We start from the raw sequence: 21,629 nt of genomic DNA on the forward strand, positions 1-21,629 counted from the left end.
TTGTTGTATTGTGTTATTTGGGTGTCTTTAACGGCCGTTTCACACCGCAAGCGTGAGCGGCGCGTGAGCAGCGCGTATTTTTTTCGGCGCCCATGTTAATCAATGAGTGCATTCACACCGGGAGCAGGAGCAGCACGTGAGCGTCAAGCAGGAGCGTCGCGTGAGCAGCAGTGAAGCGGGGGTTTCGGCTGCGAGCCTATTTTTGCTGCGCTGCTGACGCTTCTGACGCTCAATTAAAGTGAAAGCACACTTTTAAAGGACAAAATAAATGTGATTTCACACAAAAAGTGCCTAAAATGCACACAGGAAGCACGTGTAGTGTATTTGAACAATAACTGGAGTATGTCAGAGAAGAAAACGAAGAATAAAAATATCTGTGGAAGATTTTAGCAATTTAAACTTGTTTTGATTATTAAGTTTGGGTGAAAGTATGGTTATGATTATAAAAAATAAAGTAAACTAGCCAGAAAATATAACAAACTTTCGTTTAGTTTAGTATTTAATATTCAGACAGGTAAAGGCTCTCGGTCTGCAGCTGCAGTCACGGTGCAAAGCGAAAGCACACTTTTGATGGACAAAATAAATATAATATCACAAAAGCGCTCAAAATGCAGAAAAAGAAAACGAAGAATAAAAATCATCTGTAGAAGATTTACCCATTTAAACTTGTTTTAATTATTCAGTTTGGGTGAAAGTATTATAAAAAGTAAAGTAATCTAGCCAGAAAATATAATAATTTATTTTAGTTTAGTATTTAATACTCAGACAGGTATAGGCTCTATCATTGTGGGAGCCGCTGCTGTGACGCTTCCAGTGTGAATACACTCGCGCGTCTGCAGCTGCAGTCACGGTGTAGTTACGCTGAAGTGCAGCTCACGCGCTGCTCACGCTTGCGGTGTGAAACAGGCGTAATAACGGAATTCATTCTCACTTCATGAAAGACGCAGCACCCTGTTATACTGATTTTTTGTATAATGAAGGTTTCTATATCCGTGGCATCATGATGATTTTATTAAGAGGTGGATTAATTCCGGTAGGATGCCACTGAAGGCCTAAGTGTGAAATGCACGGCCAACCACTGGTGTATAATGATACTAAAATAACACTTACTGTACACATCTTAAGTTCATATAAATTCTCTTCTGCTGTTCTTGTGTTCCCATTTTCATAAATCTGAAGAGATATGAAAATTCGGCTGTTATTTACTTAATTAAACCAATAAACATCTTAATGGCCAATAGAAACACTTCCAACAACTGCCTGTAACCACCCCAGAACACCCCTGAATTGTGGTGCTCTAACACAACACCCTATCTGTCTACAGTGATTGACACAACGCAGTGCCTTACACTCATTCATCAGTTGGATTGTGTTTTTGCCAGGCTGAAAAACAGCATTCTCGCACCCAATGATTTTAAATTAGCCCCAAAATATCCGTGAACACGAACAGGCTACTTTGGAAGAAAAAAAACAACACTTCATTGGTAAGTGGATCAATAGCAAGAACAAGATGGCCCCCTCTCCACACTTCTGAGAGAATTATCGCCTTAGCAGCGTGCTAATCAAATCACCTCAGGCTTAGGACGTTACGCATCGCTCCCTGACGTCGCTCGGTGCCAGGAACACCAGCCAGAGCTAATAAGCTATATTAGTGGCAGCAGGGCCTTAGGTAGTGTTCGCGTAGCAGGGTGTTTATTAGTCAGCCTTCAGAGGTGTCAGTCTCACTGTCAGACAAGCCTGGCTTGATCTTGGACATGAGTCGAAACGGTAAATACTGCTATGAAAAAGTCTGAATGTCTGAGACATGAAACGATGAATTTATTTAAGGAGACGTTAAAACTGCACGTCATACACAGTGATTTTAATGCATCTCATGATGGATGTCATGATCATGATGTTTTCATGGACATGTTTAAAGTCAAAATGTGGTGTAGCCAAGAGGAAGACTTAAACCTATTATTAGAAAATGTATTTAAATTGTTCACTTAAAATTAATGTTGGATATTACAATTTCAAGGAAAATACTGATATTTGATATACTTTTCAATTGAAAAATATCTATAAGTACTCAAAAAAACTATTACAATATTTATTATTTTGCACTCAAGGTACATTCCAAGGCATGAGGGAAATGTTTTTACTTGATAGGTGCACCATTTGTCATTTTAAATTAATACTTGTCAAAAGAAGTTTTAAAACACATGCATTATATGAGAATATATACTTGTGTTTTAAACAAGTTACTTTGGAAATGTAAAGTTACTGATTACATAGTAATATAGTATTAGTATTGAAACTACACTGCCGTTCAAAAGCTTTTGATCGGTGCAATTTTATGTGTTTTAGAAGAAGTCAACTAAATTTGAATATATTCTAAATAAAGTCTCTTCTATTTGAATATATTTGAAAATGCAATGTTTATTTGTGATCAAAGCTGAATTTACAGCATCATTACTCCAGTCTTCAGTGTCACATGATCCTTCAGAAATCATTTTAATATAAAGATTTGATGCTCAAGAAACATTTATGATCATTACCAATGTTGAAAACAGTTGTGTAAAAGGTTTTTTTTAGGAGTCTTTGAATAGAAAGTTCAAAAGAACAACTAGAAATAGAATAAGAAATAGAAAGCTTGTGTAACATTGTACTACCGGTCACACGTGTTCAGAATGTTTTCTTTTTTTTTCTTAAAGAAATTCATCCATTTATTCAGCAAGGATGCATTAAGTTGATAAAAAGTGACAGTAAAGACACTTATAATTTTACAGAAGATTCTATTTTAATTAAATGCTGTTTTTGTTTTTTTGCATTCATCAAAAAAAAAAAAAAGTTTTCAACATTGATAATGATCATAAATGTTTCTTGAGCATCAAATCATATTAAAATGATTTCTGAAGAAGCATGCGACAACACTGGAGTAATGATGCTGACATTTTAAATGAAATTAAAAGGATTTAAAAAAAAAAGCTGTAATATTGTGAAATATTATCAAAATGTAAATGAACAGTTTTACATTTTATATATATATATATATATATATATATATATATATATATATATATATATATATATATATATATAGAGGCCTGGTGAGCATAAGAGACTTCTTCTAAAATCTAAATACTTTTTAAGTGTATTTCAATTACTACTTAAGTAATGTTAACTGATTACAAGTGATAATTTACCAACATTAAAAACCATGCAGGGTTACCCTTAGAGTAGTCCTCAACACTGATTACTGTAAGACTTTTAGAGTCCTTCATCACTTGAATCAAGATGATGATATTTTAAAGCACAGCCCCACCACAAAATCAGACTTTAGCACCTCTTTGTTTTTACTTTGATATTGTCTCTGAGGTTAAATATAGATTTAAAATCATAACAATAGTTGATAGCATTTTAATAGTTGTTTAATAGTAGTTAACTGTTATATTTGTGCTCTTTTCTGATTTTCTGAGAGAGCCAAACAAGCATCAGAATAGCATCGCTTATCTGAACTGCCTTTAAATGGCAGGAGGCATTGTGCATCAAAAACTGGCAGAGCAACAAATTAATATTATTAAACTAGTGCTAAATCGATTAAAAGAATTAACTAATTAATCACAAACATTTTTTCTGTAATTAATCATGATGAAACGCACATAACATTACAGTTTTTAATATATTTTTATATTGTAATTTCATATTTAATCTCTAAATGAATGTAGAAACAAAGACAGTATATGTTAAACATTTGATCTGACAGCTAGGGAATATACAGAAAGTTTATAAATGTATCAATACTTCACAGTTTTCACTGCATAAATTATAAATGACATATAGATTAATCCTTATTAAAGCTACACAAGGTGTGACGAGTAGTGTGGTACGCGTGCATGTGTGCGTCACACAGACAGAAGATTCACAGACGTGCACTGCACAAGTAGAGAATTAACTTCTTATTTTTCCGTCTTCTCTCACTTGAATGGTTTAATCGCCATGCATTAAAGCTGCTGTCTGTAACTTTTTTTTTGTTGAAGATTTACACAAATTATACAATGAGAATGTTCAGACGCATGCAGTTCTGTTTATTAACCGCTAAAGCACAAAAAGTTACGGACTGCTGCTTTAATGATAGCATGACTGTAACGTATCTTAGCTTCTTGCAGAAAAATATGTAATGTAATGCAGTTACATGTAACTAGTTACTCCCCAACACTGGTTTTAAACAAGACTTCTTTCTTTTTTTCTTGTTTCCTCAGGTCGAGCTTCCACCTCCGGATCTGGGTCCCACCGCCTCCCTTACTCAGACGCTGTCTCTCCTCAGAGAGGTTTTGGCATCCCATGATTCATCAGTTCTGCCTCTTGATGCCCGTCAGGCTGACTTTGCACAGGTGACTTTTTATGTCATGTTGTTGTGGAGGAATCCAGTGTGTTTCCACCTCTTAGTTTACCTGATAATGATATACATTGTCATTTTAAATCTAGCTTTACAAGCTTTCAGAATACGCTAGTGCTCCTTTCCGCCGTTTTGTTAATTACCTCTTTAGTAAACTAATACATAACCAGCAAAAGCAGCACAGCTTGAATCTCTTCCGCACTTTTATCGGTTTAAAAGTCAAATCCGAATGAAAATGCTCCATACAAACACCTCAATCGGAATAAAAATGCCCAAACCGAATGAAATTGTAATCGGTTTGAGAGGGGTAGGATAAACCTTTTCATGGACCGATCAAACAACAAATTTCACCATGTAAACAACCTGACCCGATTACTTTTGAGTGTGTGTCCTTATATGACGTGATATACAGCACACGCCTTCACCACTAAAGAGCGCGTGCCGCGCTCGCACCAGGCTATAATGTTGAGAGGACAGTCAATTTTTCTCAGGCAAACTTTTTATTTTGTAAGAAGTTATGAGGATAATGTTGGAATAATGACACAGACATAGCCTGGCTACACCCTCTCATCTTGACAGCGTATATATTGTCCCAGGCACTTTTTACGAATAATGTATTTTTTCTTAGATGATTATTACACTTTACAACAAATAAATATCTTTTATAAATCTGTATTAGTCCTGGTGGCCGTTAAGAGTTGCTATGGCTACAGTTGTTCTCCTACTACCAGGAGTTCCTGGTACAAATTGTTTCGGGTAATTTCAGTGGAAACTAAGCTTAATTATGCTAAATTTTTATTACTGTTTCAATCATGAAATTATTTGTCTCATTAGTGCTGTCTTATTTCTTAAATATATACTGTACATGTATGTGTTTGTATTTAAATATACATAATAGTTATACACCAGGGGTCGCCAACTGGCGGACTCCGGTCCGGATCTGGACCGCGAGATGCATCCATCCGGACCGCGAAGCCTTTTGACGCACTGAAATAAATAAATGCCAAATGCGATTTAAAATAAATAAATAAATAATCACATTTATATCAGGCAGCTCAGTAAAACCGTTTTTCCTATGTTGCCACGGTTGCGTTGACGTTAAAGGGGTCGCACACCGGACTGAATTAAGGGGGTCGCACACCGGACGCGGAGCTCGGCAGCGCGCCACGTCTTTAAAATTCGAACACATTGTTTTCAATGAGTGTACGCACACCGGTGGCGGCATTCGGCGCCTGTCCGCGGCGACTCAGGAAGTTGTTCTAAATCCTGCCGCGCCACAGAGCGCCATTTCAAGGCTTTATATTAAGAGTATATTATTGTTAAGGTATACTGATTTCACCCTTTGCTACAAGACACATTTGTTTTACATTCTGAGTTCAACAGCTTGAATAAAGTCTAAACATATTTTGGGGAAATGTATAATAAACGTAGCCTTTTAAAATCCTTTGAGAATGTGCGCGTCCGGTGTGCGATACCTGAGACGCTGCGCGGCGCGCCGCCGAGCTCCGCGTCTGGTGTGCGACCCCCTTTAGCGGCGCGTCTTAGGATCTCACGCCGGACGCACACATTACGCGCGAGCTCAGTTTTGAATCGGCTTCTGACAGAAGAACTGCACGATGAGTGTATCTCTTGTAGCACAGGGTGAAATCAGTATGTACATGGAGGATTTGAGGGAAATATAATATAAATGTAATGCATCGTGCAGCTCTTCTGTCAGAAGTCGATTCAAAACTGAGCTCGCATGTATGTGAGCGTCCGGTGTGAGATCCTGAGACGCGCCCATGAGCTTCAGTCCGGTGTGCGACCCCATTTAGGCTACGTTACTATGCTCACTATATGTTTAGATGCGCAGTCACGGCTGCAGTGAATAGACTGAGGGTGCGTCTCAATCATCTCATTAGTTCAGTTGTCAGGGCACTGATCAGGGAGTCAGCCCATTGACTTATGTCCTGATCAGTGCCCTGAATAGTGAACTAGGGAGCTTATTGAGATGCAGGGCGAGAGAAGAAAGCGGCGCGCAAAACAGAGACTGAATCAGAAATTGGCCCCTTAACCCTCATTCACTATTTCCTACGTTAGTCCACTATTACAGTTCACTTGAAGGAGTGAATGAAAACGAGTGCGTGAAGTCGGACAGCTGTTGTGTGTACATTGGCTGTACACTCGTTATTGCGGTGCAACATGAGTACACTCAAACATGTCCATTGTGGTTTCGGACACCACTACAAATGGCTGTCCCCTCAAATAATGCCCTATTTAGGGGTGAATGAACATAAAATTTTATGAGATTTTTGTTTTGTTTTTTAACCAGGAGGGTTTGTGTTCATTGTTTATCTCAGTTCAGCAGAAAAAGCACTTTAGTTGCTAGTAATGTTGAAATTAATGTATTTTCTGTGCAGATTTAGAGATGAAGGCATTTTTTCATTCATCATATTTTTGTCAGACATGGTTACTGGTTGAACTAGATATTTTGTACGTAACCTTAAACAGAACAACCTCAAAATGAAATACATTTTGTGAAGGATTACCTATGTTTGCTTTAACAATATGAAAAGACATTCTTTATCTACATGAGAACATATTATATTTTGTTCAATAAAGACATTTTAATCTACACTAATTTCTTTAGTCTGGCAAAAAGACATCAATTCATGTTTTTAGGTATATAATTGTCCCGACCTCGGCCGGTGAGGAAGGTTTTTTTCTGGACCCTAAGCTATTTTAGTTGAAGACCCCTGTTATACACAGTACACACACATATGTTATGCAAACACAAACTTTTATTTTGGATGTGATTAATTGCGCTTAATCATTTTACAGCCCTACTTATTATACTTTATTTATGCAATTCATTAATATTATACACTATTTTCCAAAAAGGGATAGATTGCTATATTATGTTCAGGGTTCGGAATAAAACATTACAAGTTACGCAAGTTATGTAATCAGATTATATTACTTTATCAGTTATGTTACTTTTTTCACAAATTTGCCTTATGTATTTAATCTCAATGATTGACCTTCAATGATCCAATTCAACCACACTAATAAGCAAATATGACTTCAAATAAACATCACATTTGTGTTTGATCTGCACCCTTCAATGTACAGGTGTGGATTTGCATTTCCTTCAGTCTGAGGCTTATTCAGTGAAAAAAGTTTTTGTGGAAGGGCCTTTATGTCTGCCAAAAATAGACCTTCTGTTCTTTTGTTATTATAAAACTAACAAGCAAGCCCCACCCAGGTGAGAAAAAGTAACCCAAGTAACGCAACAGTTACTTTCTATAAAAAGTAACTAAGTAATGCAATTAGTTACTTTTTTTAGGGAGTAACACAATATTGTAACTCATTACTTTTAAAAGTACCTTTCTCAACGCTGCTTATGCTTGTGTCAAACAGAAGCCATGAATTTGTTTGCTTTTTCACCCCATCATCCTCGTCGCTGGTTCTCAGGTGTTGTCCTGCATCCTTGACCCGTTGCTTCAGCTCTGCACGGTATCAGCCAGTAACCTGGGCACGGCAGATATGGCCACCTACATGGTGAACTCCCTCTACATGATGAAGACCACACTGGCGCTCTTTGAGTTCACCGACAAACGCTTGGAAATGCTAGAATTTCAGGTGTGTTACACATGGACTTGCACAATTTAGAAATTATAAGATCAGTTTAAAACTATAAATGGGTCGAACTGAGTAAATAGAAGCAATAATTAAATCATTTGTATTGGTCACTTACTGTAGATTGAGGCACACTTGGACACTCTAATCAACGAGCAGGCGACGTTCGTGCTGACCAGAGCCGCACTGAGTCACATCTACAGCTGTGTCCAGCAGCACACCGCAGAGCAGGTGAGAACTAATGTGAAAACCACTCAGGATTTGGGGAAGGAACAGCTCTTCTTGGGTCACAGCTTGGACTGGCTACTTTGATAGTGTTTGACACATCCAACAATCGGCAAAACTCTCCCCCTCCCTGTTTTGCTCCATCGCCTGCTCTGAAACAGCAGAAATTTCCCAGCGTTACAGGAATTATATGAATTATACACAGCTTCACAAGACCCATAAATAAAGCTTTTAAACAAATTATCTCCACAGAGCAACTCATTGACAATTATTATCAGTTATATTACCGGTAGTGCTGCTTTCATTGCGGCCAGAACATTTTGAGTGTTTTTTACTTCTCATCAAGGGAACAGGAACAAATGAGTGTATAAAAAAGGAAAGTTTCATTTTCAGATCTAAAATCTGATTGAATATTCAAAGCCGATGAACTCGAAAAACAGCAAACCAACAAATGTGAATGAAAATATAAACATGTTGCCTAATAAACAGAATTACTGTCATACATATGATTATTAATTTAAATGCTAAAAACTATTCCTTTTTTTTTTTTTATTAGTGTATTTTATTATGTTGCTCCTGCTGCTGTTATAAAAGCAAGAAGCTATGAGAGGTTATGTGGTACAGTGATTTATTTTTCTTTTCTTATTTTTACCACGGTTAAGGGGGTTTTAGATGTGAATGATGCAACGTGAAATGGTTTATTACTTTATTACATTAAAGTTTGTGAAATTAGAACTTCTGATGGTAATGTAATAATGTAAAAATCTATATTAGTACCATGCTTAGCTGTACAGCACAACAGGTTTATCTTAACTTCCACGTCCATGCCATTGGAGCGCATCTTCTCAAAAGCCACCTTCATAGTGAACAAGCCACAAAGCTCACTTCTCCCTGACAATGAACAAACTCGTTTTCCTTACTTATAATATGAATGAGAATAAGAATGAGATTGGTGGGACAAAATAGTGATCATGAGTAGGGTCGGGTCATTAATGACTCGCCCTAATGTCGTTTCACAACCGTAAGACTACCGTTCATCTTCAGAACACAGTTTAAGATATTTTATATTTAGTCCGACAGCTTATCTAAGTGTATGCACACTATACTGTCCATGTCCAGAAAGGGAATAAAAACATCACCAAAGTAGTCCACATGTGACATCAGTTAGTTCATTAGAATCTCTTGAAGCATCAAAAATACATTTTAGTCCAAAAATAACAAAAACTACGACTTTATTCAGCATTGTCTTCTCTTCCGCGTTTGTGTTCAATCCTCAAATAAAGATTCAAATGGTCATTAATCAGCGGATGGCACTCGTCTTTCTGTGTGTCGTGTGTGAGCGTGTGCTGCAGACAGAGAATTCTCTTTTGTCTTGTCACGCTTAAATGGTTTAAAATCATTTGCATGAATAGGAGCGTGATCATATAATGTAACGCTAGCCAAAGGATGATAGAATAACAGATGTTGCATTTAATTGCGTCAAATATTTTTAATGCATTAAACAAAGAAAAATGAATCGCATGTTAACACGTTAACAGGACTAGTTTTTTTGTAATGTATATTTATTTTGTTTGTGTTCTGACCTCTGAAAAGTGCACGCAATGTTTGCCGTGTCGCTGCATTTAACACACTTGAGCACATCATTTATATTATAAATGCTTAGTATTATGGTTTAGTATTCCCCCTCGACTAATGGCTTAAATTAAATGTAAAAAGTAAATGTAAAGTTTTTGTTCTAGCGATTCTACAATAACTTGTGTTTTCGAAACACTTGCCACAATGCTATTACCTGCCATTTATACACACTTAAATGCAGTGCTTTAACGGGTGGTGAAGCATCCTCAGAAAAACTCTTGGGATCCAAAGCTAATCAATCAACCAATCATTCAACTTTATTTATATAGTGCTTTTATAATGACGATTGTTTCAAAGCAGCTTCAGTGTTAAACAGGACAAAATTGCAACAGAATTAGATTTGGCTGTACAGTCGTTCTGGAGAAAACAGTGATGTTATCAGCTTATTTTCATTTATCATATAGTGACAATATTGGCAGATCAGTATTATAGTTTATAGAATTAAATAAGACCTAATTCATACATTTTATTTGTATATTTAGTTGAATAACTTTGATCATCATTTATGCTAATCAAGCAATTTATGCTGATCAAGCTAATGCCATTGAGAACCACCTATAGTGACTTGACAGCTAAGCGGGTATTTCACTCATATTGTATGCATCAACGTCACATTTGCATAGGCCGCACTGTTTGAATTTATGATTGGTCGACTGCCAAATAAAATATTAAACAGAACAATAATATAATCCTAATAATCGGTTTAAGATAATATTAAATAAGGGTTTTTTCTATTCAGAGTGAGTAGTTTTCGTTCCATGATTCAGTTAAGAGCCCTGATATTCTGCCAATTGTTTATTTTATCAGTTGGATGTAAAATCTACAGAGGAGTCTGGTATAGTATGGGATTTTGAAATGAAAAATGTGTTCTCTTTGAGCTCTCTTTTGCAAAACACTATTTGTGGCCATCTTTTCCCTTTTATATCACCTCCAACACACGCACTCACTAATAGCGCACATGCTTCCTTATTATCTTTTTTTATTTTTTTCATGTCACAGGAACAGTCTCTATTGTCTATTTCTTTCCTTTAGACCTTATTACCATGGTTACCCTATGGTTAGAGGCTCATTAATAAAATCACAGAGCGTGGATTTCCATTCGAATTCATCACATGGCCAGGAAATGGCCTGAGATTGAACAAGAACACAAAAATAAAGCTCATGCTGTAAACACGATTACCTGTACACATCTGTGTGCGCATTTACAGATTAGATCAAGCAAACGGTTTGCCTTTGTTTTGTTGTTGCTCATTAATGATGTGGCTTTGCACATCTGAAAGCACTCAGTGTCTCTTCTTACATCCTGTGCTATACTATAAGGTGCATCTCAGACCTTTAAGATCGCTGAAGATCTTATAGCAACAACATCTTGGTCTGCCACTGGTTTTCATTCACTTTCTTCTCTTCACTTTTTCAACCATTCAATTTATTCCAAATGTTTTCTTTTTTTCTCTGTTGCGAATCAAAAACACGACGGTGTAGTCCTGTTCTCAAACCAAAAAGACATGAGTTGTTGTTTTTTTTATTTTGTTTTTTTTTATAAAATATACAGTGCAACCAGTTGTCTTATTCCTGAATTATTTTAAATAAATTAAATATACAGCTTGACATAGTCAAATGATTCTTATATCTCATATTTTTTTATTAATCTAAAAAATATTTGCAGTGGAACATATATTCTTATTCAGGAATAAATGACTTTTATGAATCTACTTTTTTCCTAATCTAACCCAGGTGAAAAAGACGTACTATTAAATGTATTAAAAATGCATTATAGTATATTTGTATTGTACTAAAAAGATAATAAAGTACATTTTTAATGCATTAAATAGTATGGATTTTTCACCTGGAAATGCACACCGAGAGCCGTTAGAGGAGTTTTTAAACAGCTCGGCAATGGAGGAGTTTATGTATGCATTTGAATATTCATAGTTTAATATACAATCTGGAGTATTTATGAATGGTTATGGCGATAAATGTTACATTCGCATATTATTTTTATGAATATGTAAACAAATGAAAAGTGTCAGCAGAGGGCTTTCATTTGTCATAATTTACTTTATTAAATATTACCTCAGGAAAAAAGAAAGTGCACGATATGAGACCGCTACCAAGACTATTGATTAAGAATACATTTATACACGGTTAACTAAATCAAAATGTGTTTTCATTTTTAATTATGTGCAGCTTCATATCTGTTCATAGTCAATACAGGTATATGTCAACTAATGGGCACTGTTTTGATTATATTTTTTAGATACATACTGTGTGTTTTGTAAATGTATATGCTTATTAAATTTTGAAAGGAAATAAGGAGAGGTGTAGTCCAATTCTCCAAAAATGACTCCTGTGACACGTTTGTTTTACCAAATCAGAAACATACAGTGACCAGCGTTGAACAAATGATTCTTCTTCCAGTGAACTGGCCTGAGTGATCCGGCTCTTTTTAATGAATCAAAAACATACAACGTGACTGGTATAGTTCGATTCTCAAAAAATGACTCTTTTGTTTTGTTTGTTTTAGTGAACTTGATCCAGTTCTTTTAAATTAATCACTTGGAACATCTACTGACTCACTAAAGTCATTCGTCATCACGTTCCTACGGCTTTTGAGGCTTGCTCTTGTTTATGGGTGCTTGAGTTTATAAACCATCATGATCTTTTTGAGTTCAGCTGAGTAATTGTCAGGTGAAAAAGTTTCTAGTGAACTTGGTGACTCTTTCTGACATGTAGCGGCACTTAAAGCAAGGTGTTATATTACAGAAGACAGGCGAGAAAGGAGAAGCATTGAAAGTAAGCACGGGTGTGTGTGTGTGGGTCTTGGCAGAGCAGTGCAGTCTGGGCATTTCCACGCCTGTCCTCATCACACACCCCCGTTAAAGGCTGGCGTGTGACTAAGCGTCTCTGGACACCTGCTGTCCACAGCACAGGACACAACTGTCTCGCCTACTGCTTCAATGTCTTCTCTGTCCACTCAACGCTGTTAATTACGGCCTGTCTCGGCTTTATATGGCTCCTGCTGCCCACAGCAGACGTGATTCATGAATCAGGCCCTCAAAAGCCAACTTTGTGTCTCATGTTGATGGCATCATTTTTAAAAACATTACTACTCTCCAAATTGTATATGCAAGAAAAAGACCAATAGACTATATGAAGCTCCTGTTGATTTTTGACACTGTTTACTCTGTTCATGATGGTAGGCATGATGCGTGGTACCTAGAACTCTAGTCAGAATGATTTTATGATAAAGCACTAAGTAATGAGAAGATTGTGCATTACAGAGATTCACATATCTAGAACCTTCTTAATTGTTGGTAAAAAAAATTGTTATGAATGTTTCGTTATTAAATGGTGGAAAGAGCATTTATGGTAAAAGCCACAAAAAAAAATTGATAATTATATTTGATATAAATACATAGCTAATAATTATTTTATTGTTATGGCTGACAATTTATAAGGGCCAATGTTATTATTCTGCAGTATTTTGTTTAAATGAATAAAAAATAAAATTATTAATCAAATAAATTATTTTAAATGCTATAAGTGAATTTAGGCGTTTATTCAGCATTATATTTTAATAATTGATAGATTATATTCAATAGGGCTACACGATACTGGAAAATAAACATGCAATATTTAGTTATCTGTGGTTATATATTGTGATATAAAACAGTTTCACCAGATGTTTTAAATAGCTCTATCTGAAAATAGTTATTATATAACTAACATAATTAACTAATTAATACAATTTATTCATACAAGTAATTTTCTCTTTTCTTGTGCGATCACCATTGGCGACACAAACAAATGTACATTAGGCTGCTGTCTCTTTAAGACAAATGCGCAGGCCATAAATAAACAACACGCATACATTTTATAACACAACCAACTTTTTGTGAGAGATGGGCATTTTGACTTTTTTTTGTATGCACGTGTCTGTTTAAGCACAAAAGAAAGAGAACTGAATTTGACGTTCACATGCTGTTTGCGTGGCTCACAACAGCGCACGAGTCGTCTTGCGTTTGTTGCCTGACTCCACTTAAAAACACATGCAAGTGATAAACGTTTACTCTATGATGGTTATACTTTGCAATTAATCAACTAATCACTTGCGTTCTGAACTGAGGTGCAGTTGACCGTATGTACGGATCAACTATACTTGACATTGTGAAATCAATGCTAAAGCAATATATAGGACAGCCCTAATATTCAACGGTGTTAGATGACTGAAAAAGTAATGGAAATAAAATAAAAATTTGAACAATTAAACACAAAATTTGAACAAATTTGAACAACACTGACAGATATACAGTATATCTAAAATTGAGCAATACATTTCAAAAATCACAAAATATGCAGGGGTTTTCCTGGCTCTAAACAAGACAGAGGTGGTGATAATTGTCTAAATATTAACAAATGTATATTCTGTGCAAGTCTAAGGACCAAAAAAAATGTATGTCCAATCATTGCATTCGGCCCGAAGGCAATGATAGGATGTCCTATTGGCCTGTCAGCATACAGTGGGTACGGAAAGTATTCAGACCCCCTTACATTTTTCACTCTGTTATATTGCAGCCATTTGTAAAAATTATTTAAGTTCATTTTTTTTGCTCAGTAATGTACACCCAGCACCCTATTTGACAGGAAAAACACAGAATTGTTGAAATTTTTGCAGATTTATTAAAAAAGAAAAAACTGAAATATCACATGGTCCTAAGTATTCAGACCCTTTGCTCAGTATTTATTAGAAGCACCCTTTTGATCTAATACAGCCATGAGTCTTTTGGGGAAAGATGCAACCGTTTTTCACACCTGGGTTTGGGGATCCTCTACCATTCCTCCTTGCAGATCCTCTCCAGTTCTGTCAGGTTTGTTTGCAAACGTTGATGGACAGCCATTTTCAGGTCTCTCCAGAGATGCTCAATTGGGTTTAAGTCAGGGCTCTGGCTGGGCCATTCCAGAACAGTCATGGAGTTGTTGTGAAGCCACTCCTTCGTTATTTTAGCTGTGTGTTTAGGGTCATTGTCTTGTTGGAAGGTGAACCTTTGGCCCAGTCTGAGGTCTTGAGCACTCTGGAGAAGGTTTTCGTCCAGGATATCCCTGTACTTGGCTGCATTCATCTTTCCCTCGATTGCAACCAGTCACCTTGTCCCTGCAGCTGAAAAACACCCCCACAGCATGATGCTGCCACCACCATGCTTTACTGTTGGAACTGTATTGGACAGGTGATATTTTTCTCCACACACCGCTTAAAATTAAGGCCAAAAAGTTCTATATTGGTCTCATCAGACCAGAGAATCTTATTTCTCACCATCTTGAAGTCCTTCAGGTGTTTGTTTTTTTTTGGTTTTTGGTTTTTTGGTTTTTACAAGCTCCATGCAGGCTTTCATGTGTCTTGCACTGAGGAGAGGCTTCCGTCGGGCCACTCTGCCATAAAGCCCTGACTGGTGGAGGGCTGCAGTTATGGTTGACTTTCTACAACTTTCTCCCATCTTCCGACTGCATCTCTGGAGCTCAGCCACAGTGATCTTTGGGTTCTTCTTCACCTCTCTAACCAAGGCTCTTCTCCCCCGATAGCTCAGTTTGCCCAGACGGCCAGCTCTAGGAAGGGTTCTGGTCGTCCCAAACATCTTCCATTTAAGGATTATGATGGCCACTGTGCTCTTAGGAACCTTAAGTGCAGCAGAATGTTTTTGTAACCTTGGCCTGATCTGTGCCTTGCCACAATTCTGTCTCTGAGCTCTTCAGGCAGTTCCTTTGACTTCATGATTCTCATTTGCTCTGACATGCACTGTGAGCTGTAAGGTCTTATATAGACAGGTGTGTGGCTTTCCTAATCAAGTCCAATCAGTGTACTCAAACACAGCTGGACTCAAATGAAAGTGTAGAACCATCTCAAGGATGATCAGAAGAAATGGACAGCACCTGAGTTAAATATATAAGTGTCACAGCAAAGGGTCTGAATACTTAGGACCATGTGATATATCAGTTTTTCTTTTTTAGTAAATCTGCAAAAATGTCAACAATTGTGTTTTACTGTCAATTAATGTGGAAAAATTAACTTGAATGATTTTAGCAAATGGTGCAATATAACAGAGTGAAAAATTTAAGGGGGTCTGAATACTTTCCGTACCCACTGTATGTATTTCCATAAACGTCATCAGCTCGTTTCATAATTCTATGCAAGCAAACACCAGCCGCCTTTTACAGTTCCTCCTGAATCAAAACAACAAGCTTATGCTGCGTTCACGCCATGTTGTAATTACTGTAGTTAAGAGATGGCAACCCATGACGTTCACAAGATTTCCACATCCTCAGACTTGGAATTATGCATTAATGCGATAATGCTGTCAAGCCCAAATTAATCTGCAGCAGTCAGGAGGTAGCACTGTAAGTGGATTATGTTCATTTTTATTGTAACGTTATTTGCTTTGAGATATGAAGTAACGCTGTGTCTCATTCGGCTTTGCAGACTCTGTTCTGACTCTGGAGGTGTGGCTTTGGAGAAGCTCTGAAGGGAGGGTGGGGTCTTATGCGTTTTAAAGCTAGCTCGCTATTGCTAGCCTCTCAAAAAAATGGTCTACCTTACCTTTAACCAGCAAAAACGTCCATTGTTTATTGTCAGTAGTGTAGCAATGTTTGAAGCACCAACTGGTGAACGTAGCAAAGTCACATACAACCTTGGACCTGTTGTGAAATCTGCATAGGGAAATGGTGCACCGTTATGCAAAAATTCTGGTTGTGCGCATTTTTCATCAGTAAATGTGACTGCATCTTAACACCATTGGTTTTTAGTGATGATAATTCATTTAGTCGATGTGCATTTACTACTTTCTGTAAATTGGCTATTGGCCACAAACAGATCTCATCCAATCAAATTTTAGAGTCTACTGCTATCATAATCTTTACAAGCATGTGAACATAAAGTATTCTGTGTACACTAGCTTGAGATCATATCTGCTGCATTCAGAAATGTGTCAGAACTCAATTCATCACCAAGGATATGTTGTTTACTGTACAATTGCATTGAACAATAGATGGTCAGATGGTCAATAGATGTTCTTTTCTTAGCCTTATTGCGGTTCGTTTTCTCTACTATTTGTTTAAAAAAGTCTATTCAACAGTGTCTCAAAGCAGCTACAATTTAGGTTGAAATGTGAAATCTCTCACTTTGCGTTTTCAAGTTGTCCTGTTGCACCTATTCCTTGTCCTATTTATGTGTTATATCTGTGCCGCAGGCTGTTAGTTCACATAGCTGAAGGGAAATAGTTGTGTATCCTCTACTCATGTTTTGCTGTGTTCTCCCTTTTTAGGGTCCCTTGGCCAGCCTCCCTGGCCTGGACAGCACATCCTTAAAAACTGCAATGGTGAGACCTGTTTCTCTTTCTTTATTAAAGTGCTATTATGCTATTTCAAATGTTTTTAATTTTGTTTTGGAGGACTCCTACAAGAGTGTTACATGCATCTAAGGTTAAAAAACACTGATTTTGAATGTCTTAGTATTTGTAAATGAACAATGTTTTACAAGTTTTCCGTGTTACCCGGACTGAGAAATTAGCGTTTATTTGTCAGCAAAACTCCGCCTGGAAACGCGCTTGACAGCTCCAGGCTTTCTTGGAAACTACAGGTTATACTTCCACATTTTGTATCCCCACAGACAGTCGATCCCACAGAGGGTTATTAACAGATCCTTTTTGTAAGGGCTGGTGTATTACTGAAAATTGTATCATACTTTGTCTAATCATTAACAGATCAGTTTCAGTTTTTCCCCTCCGTTTGGCCTAAAGCACTGTTTGTGGTCATTCAGTTTGAAATGTTGACTACAAACATAGGCTTTTCAGATTTTCCGTCGCATCCCTTCTCTCAGTATTTATGATTCTTTGCAGTGTTTAGTCACTGCCTACAAGACATAGGATGCTTCAGTGGAAACCAAAAGTAACTCACTCCCACTGATTTTCCTCTTTGAATTCTTGCCATCAAGACACCAATATGACTAAAAGTTTGTTAAGAAGTATTTCCTACTAAAGCATTTGGTAGGACATGCTATATTATGGTAGGAAACATTATTTACATTATTTAATTCTGGTCAAATGTATTCATAGCCGACTGGTGGGAGTGGCCTTGGATGGCAACATGCCCAGTGCATTATGGGTGTTGAAGTTTTCCTATCTATTTAGCAAAATGGAAGACAATAGCCTTTTTTCTTTGTTTTCATTTTAATTTTCTTTCACCTTTCTACTGCGTAGCCGAGTTTTATTAAAGGCCCATTTTCTCAGCAGTGAAGAACCCCTTTAAATTGTCTCATAATACACATTGCAGCATCACCTCTTTTCTCACATTGTCTAAAAATAGGGATTCTTACAATTAACTGACATCAATTAATTTTTTAATATATAACTTGGCGATGGTCAATTTAAGCAAGGTCATCATTAGTGTGTAGTTTTGAGGTGCATGTACCTCATGCACAAAATGTGCAGCAGACAGACGCAAACTTAACAAAATTAAGCGAACGGGTCATAACTGCGTATTCAACATGTATTGATGTCTTCAAGCCTTGCAATGAATTAGGTAGGCTAGCCGCTTATTTCTAAACATAATTAACCAAGTGTCTAAAAAGTGTGGAGGCCAAGAGTCAATACTACAACTCCCATAATTCCACGCTCAAACTATGCCTTTGATTAAAATTAGAGACCTCGGTAACACTTTACTTGAAGGGGTGTGCATAAGACTGACATGACACCTTCATAATCATGACATGACACGTGTTATGAATATGAAGGAGTTTTTATGCATCTTTATGACAACTGTCATTAAGTGTCATTCGCTTAATTATGTCATTTTTAATGCAATGATGACATTTCGGAGTTGTCTTTGTTATGACAACTTGACATAAACCAATACATCATAACCTGTCAGTGTCTTTGTCATGACAACTTGACATTACCAAGACAACATAACCTGTCATAAACATGACATAACAGATTATCAAATTTAAGAAACTTACTTAGCTTATAGGGTTAACCTTAAACTGTCATGTGGTTGGTTTTGATGTTGACTGAGGCCATTATAATGTCATACATTTTTTTCAGTGGCACAAGTTTAATTTGTCATTAAAATGCAATTAGTTGTTAATACGCTGTCAAATTATTTTTTTAATAACAGCATCATTAATATTTTTCAGTTCACAATGTTTTATTTTATTTTTTAAGTTTCCTCCACCAGCTTCAACAGAAGGTTAGATAATAGACAATTTCAAATGTCTTAAAAATATAAAAAGGAGTTTGAGAAATAAAATCAATCATTTAATTTTTAAGACCTGCCCTCTCACAGAACTGACTCTTAACAACACAAGGCATGAATTTATACACAGGTGACCAGCACCAATTAACGCAAAAAGGGGAAAACACGTACACAAATAATGGCCATTACACAAAATAAACATATATATATCAACATCATATACACACATAAACAAACACAGAAAAATAACACTTTGTCAAATGACTTCACTTTATAAATTATCTTCTGATGTATAAAAATAAGAGAAATAGTCTTTAGAGCCCCACCCCGGGCTGAACAAGGAATGGTTGTGGCTAGAGCCTAGGCCGGAACATTATATATAGGGCCAACGTTTCCGCCCGAACCCCTTTTGACGGTGCACCAGCACACGAGACTCCACCATAACAAACGGAATGGTAAGAATAAACTCAAACTATTCGTTAAAGAGTGAGCGAAAGTTTAAATAAAATTATATTAAACCCAAAATACCGTTGTTGTGAATTGTTTTTACTTACTGCAAACTAAATTGACATTAAACACCTAAACAAACTAACCTGACTGAGGCTCTGCCAACAACTGTTACAGCGTACACATAACCAGTGGTGCCACCATAGACATCATCATATAGGTGTATATGTCTATGCCACTCTATCATTTTGAGTTATATTAATAGTTTTTGATGACTCTGTACGATTTCCTCTATGATGCCATATTTCAGGTCAAGCTAAATATTCATGACACTGTTATAAAATAAGTTGACAGAGTATTGACACTTAATGACATGTTAATGACAAATTCAACTTGTACCACTGTAGTTTAGGTCAAGAAATATATTCATGACAATGTTATGAAATAATTTGACATAGTATTGACACTTAATGACATGTTAATGACAAATTCAACTTTTACCACTGTAGTTTAGGTCAAGAAATACATTCATGACAATGTTATAAAATATTTTGACAGAGTATGGACACTTAATGACATGTAAATGACAAATTAAATGAATAAAAAAAATCATGACATTATAATAGCCTAATGACAGCCAACGTCAAAACCAACCACATGACAGTTTAATAATAATAATAATAATAATAATAATAATAGTAATAGATTTTATTTATAACGCACTTTTCATTCCGAAGTATCTCAAAGTGCAACAAAGGGAAAAAATAACAATACATGAATAACAAGTAAAAATTACATCTCAACATCATGCCGGACGCTGATGACGCTAGCCTGGTGCAAACTTCAGCCACCATGCAGTTCAAGCCCGAGGGAGACCACCAGTGAGCAGCCGACACCCAGAAGAGAGAGCAGCCGCAGCGAGCAACATCAAATGTCCTTCAAACCAAAACCAACCACAAATTCAAACAAAAACAGAAGAGAAGCGGTGAAAAAACGGCAAACAACGTCCTCTCAGTGGCTGCCAGCAATCAGCAACAGTCCCAATAGTAGCTCTGTTAGACTAGTCACAAACATAAGAAAATATAATAAAATCTAAATTTAATAGTAAAGTTAACATGATTTGTGGGTGGAGAAGCGGTGAACAGACAACGCCAGCATCCTCTCCCTCACGTTGCCTAGCAACTAATGTAATGTAAATCCAAAAAGCTAAGTAGTTTCTTAAATTTGATAATTAATCTGCTATGTCATTTCATGTCTGTTTATGACAGGTTATGTTGTCTTAGTAATGTCAAGTTGTCATGACAAAGACACTGACAGGTTATGATGTATTGGTTTATGTCAAGTTGTCATAACAAAGACAACTCCGAAATGTCATTGCATTAAAAATGACATAATTAAGCGAATGACACTTAATGACAGTTGTCATAAACATGCATAAAAACTCCTTCATATTCATGACAAGTGTCATGTCATGATTATGAAGGTGTCATGTCAGTCTTATGCACACCCCTTCAAGTAAAGTGTTACCGAGACCTCTAGTGGAGAAACGTTCATACTGTGCCTTTAAGAGATTACGGTTAATGATTAAAGCTACACTGTGTGATATTTTCCCCCATCTAGCGGTGTAAAGGTATATGACCATCCAGTGAATATTAGTTTCTGTTCCTCTCAATTCCGATTTCGTTTTAACTCCTACGGTGGCCGATTTAGTCCAAGATTAACATGGCAATCCCCCTCTTCACATTCGACCGAAGACCGAGTGTTAAAACGCGAAAGGCGAAGCTTGAATTTACGGGTATGTCCCTCTTTGGCTAATGTACTTTCAAGATGGAGGGGCAACATGGTGACCGGCATTCGAACCCCTCACCCGTATGTGTTTTCAATGGCATATTATAAACTTACGAGAATACTTTATTACTTGAAAGAAGTAAATATACATTAATGAGCACATATATTTTTGAAAGAACTAAGTGATTTTAGCTAAGAATAAACTAAAAAAGTTACACAGTGTAGCTTTAAATGATCATCCATTTAAACAATGATCAATTTTGCGAATTTATGTAAATTGGCATTACTAGACTTCAAT

At 36.6% G+C, this 21,629-nt stretch overlaps 1 protein-coding gene across 1 annotated transcript in view; it reads left to right on the top strand.

Moving 5' to 3' along the window:
* Positions 1–21,629, top strand: part of cog6 (component of oligomeric golgi complex 6) — an 85,133-nt gene that overhangs the window by 51,099 nt on the left and 12,405 nt on the right. The window contains exons 15-18 of the mRNA XM_067450157.1: positions 4,242–4,373; positions 7,832–7,999; positions 8,120–8,227; positions 17,170–17,223. Of these exons, the coding sequence (XP_067306258.1) occupies positions 4,242–4,373; positions 7,832–7,999; positions 8,120–8,227; positions 17,170–17,223 (462 nt within the window). The remainder of the gene's footprint in view (positions 1–4,241; positions 4,374–7,831; positions 8,000–8,119; positions 8,228–17,169; positions 17,224–21,629) is intronic.

Source organism: Pseudorasbora parva, chromosome 8 (assembly GCF_024679245.1).
Source record: "Pseudorasbora parva isolate DD20220531a chromosome 8, ASM2467924v1, whole genome shotgun sequence".
NCBI lineage: Eukaryota > Metazoa > Chordata > Actinopteri > Cypriniformes > Gobionidae > Pseudorasbora > Pseudorasbora parva.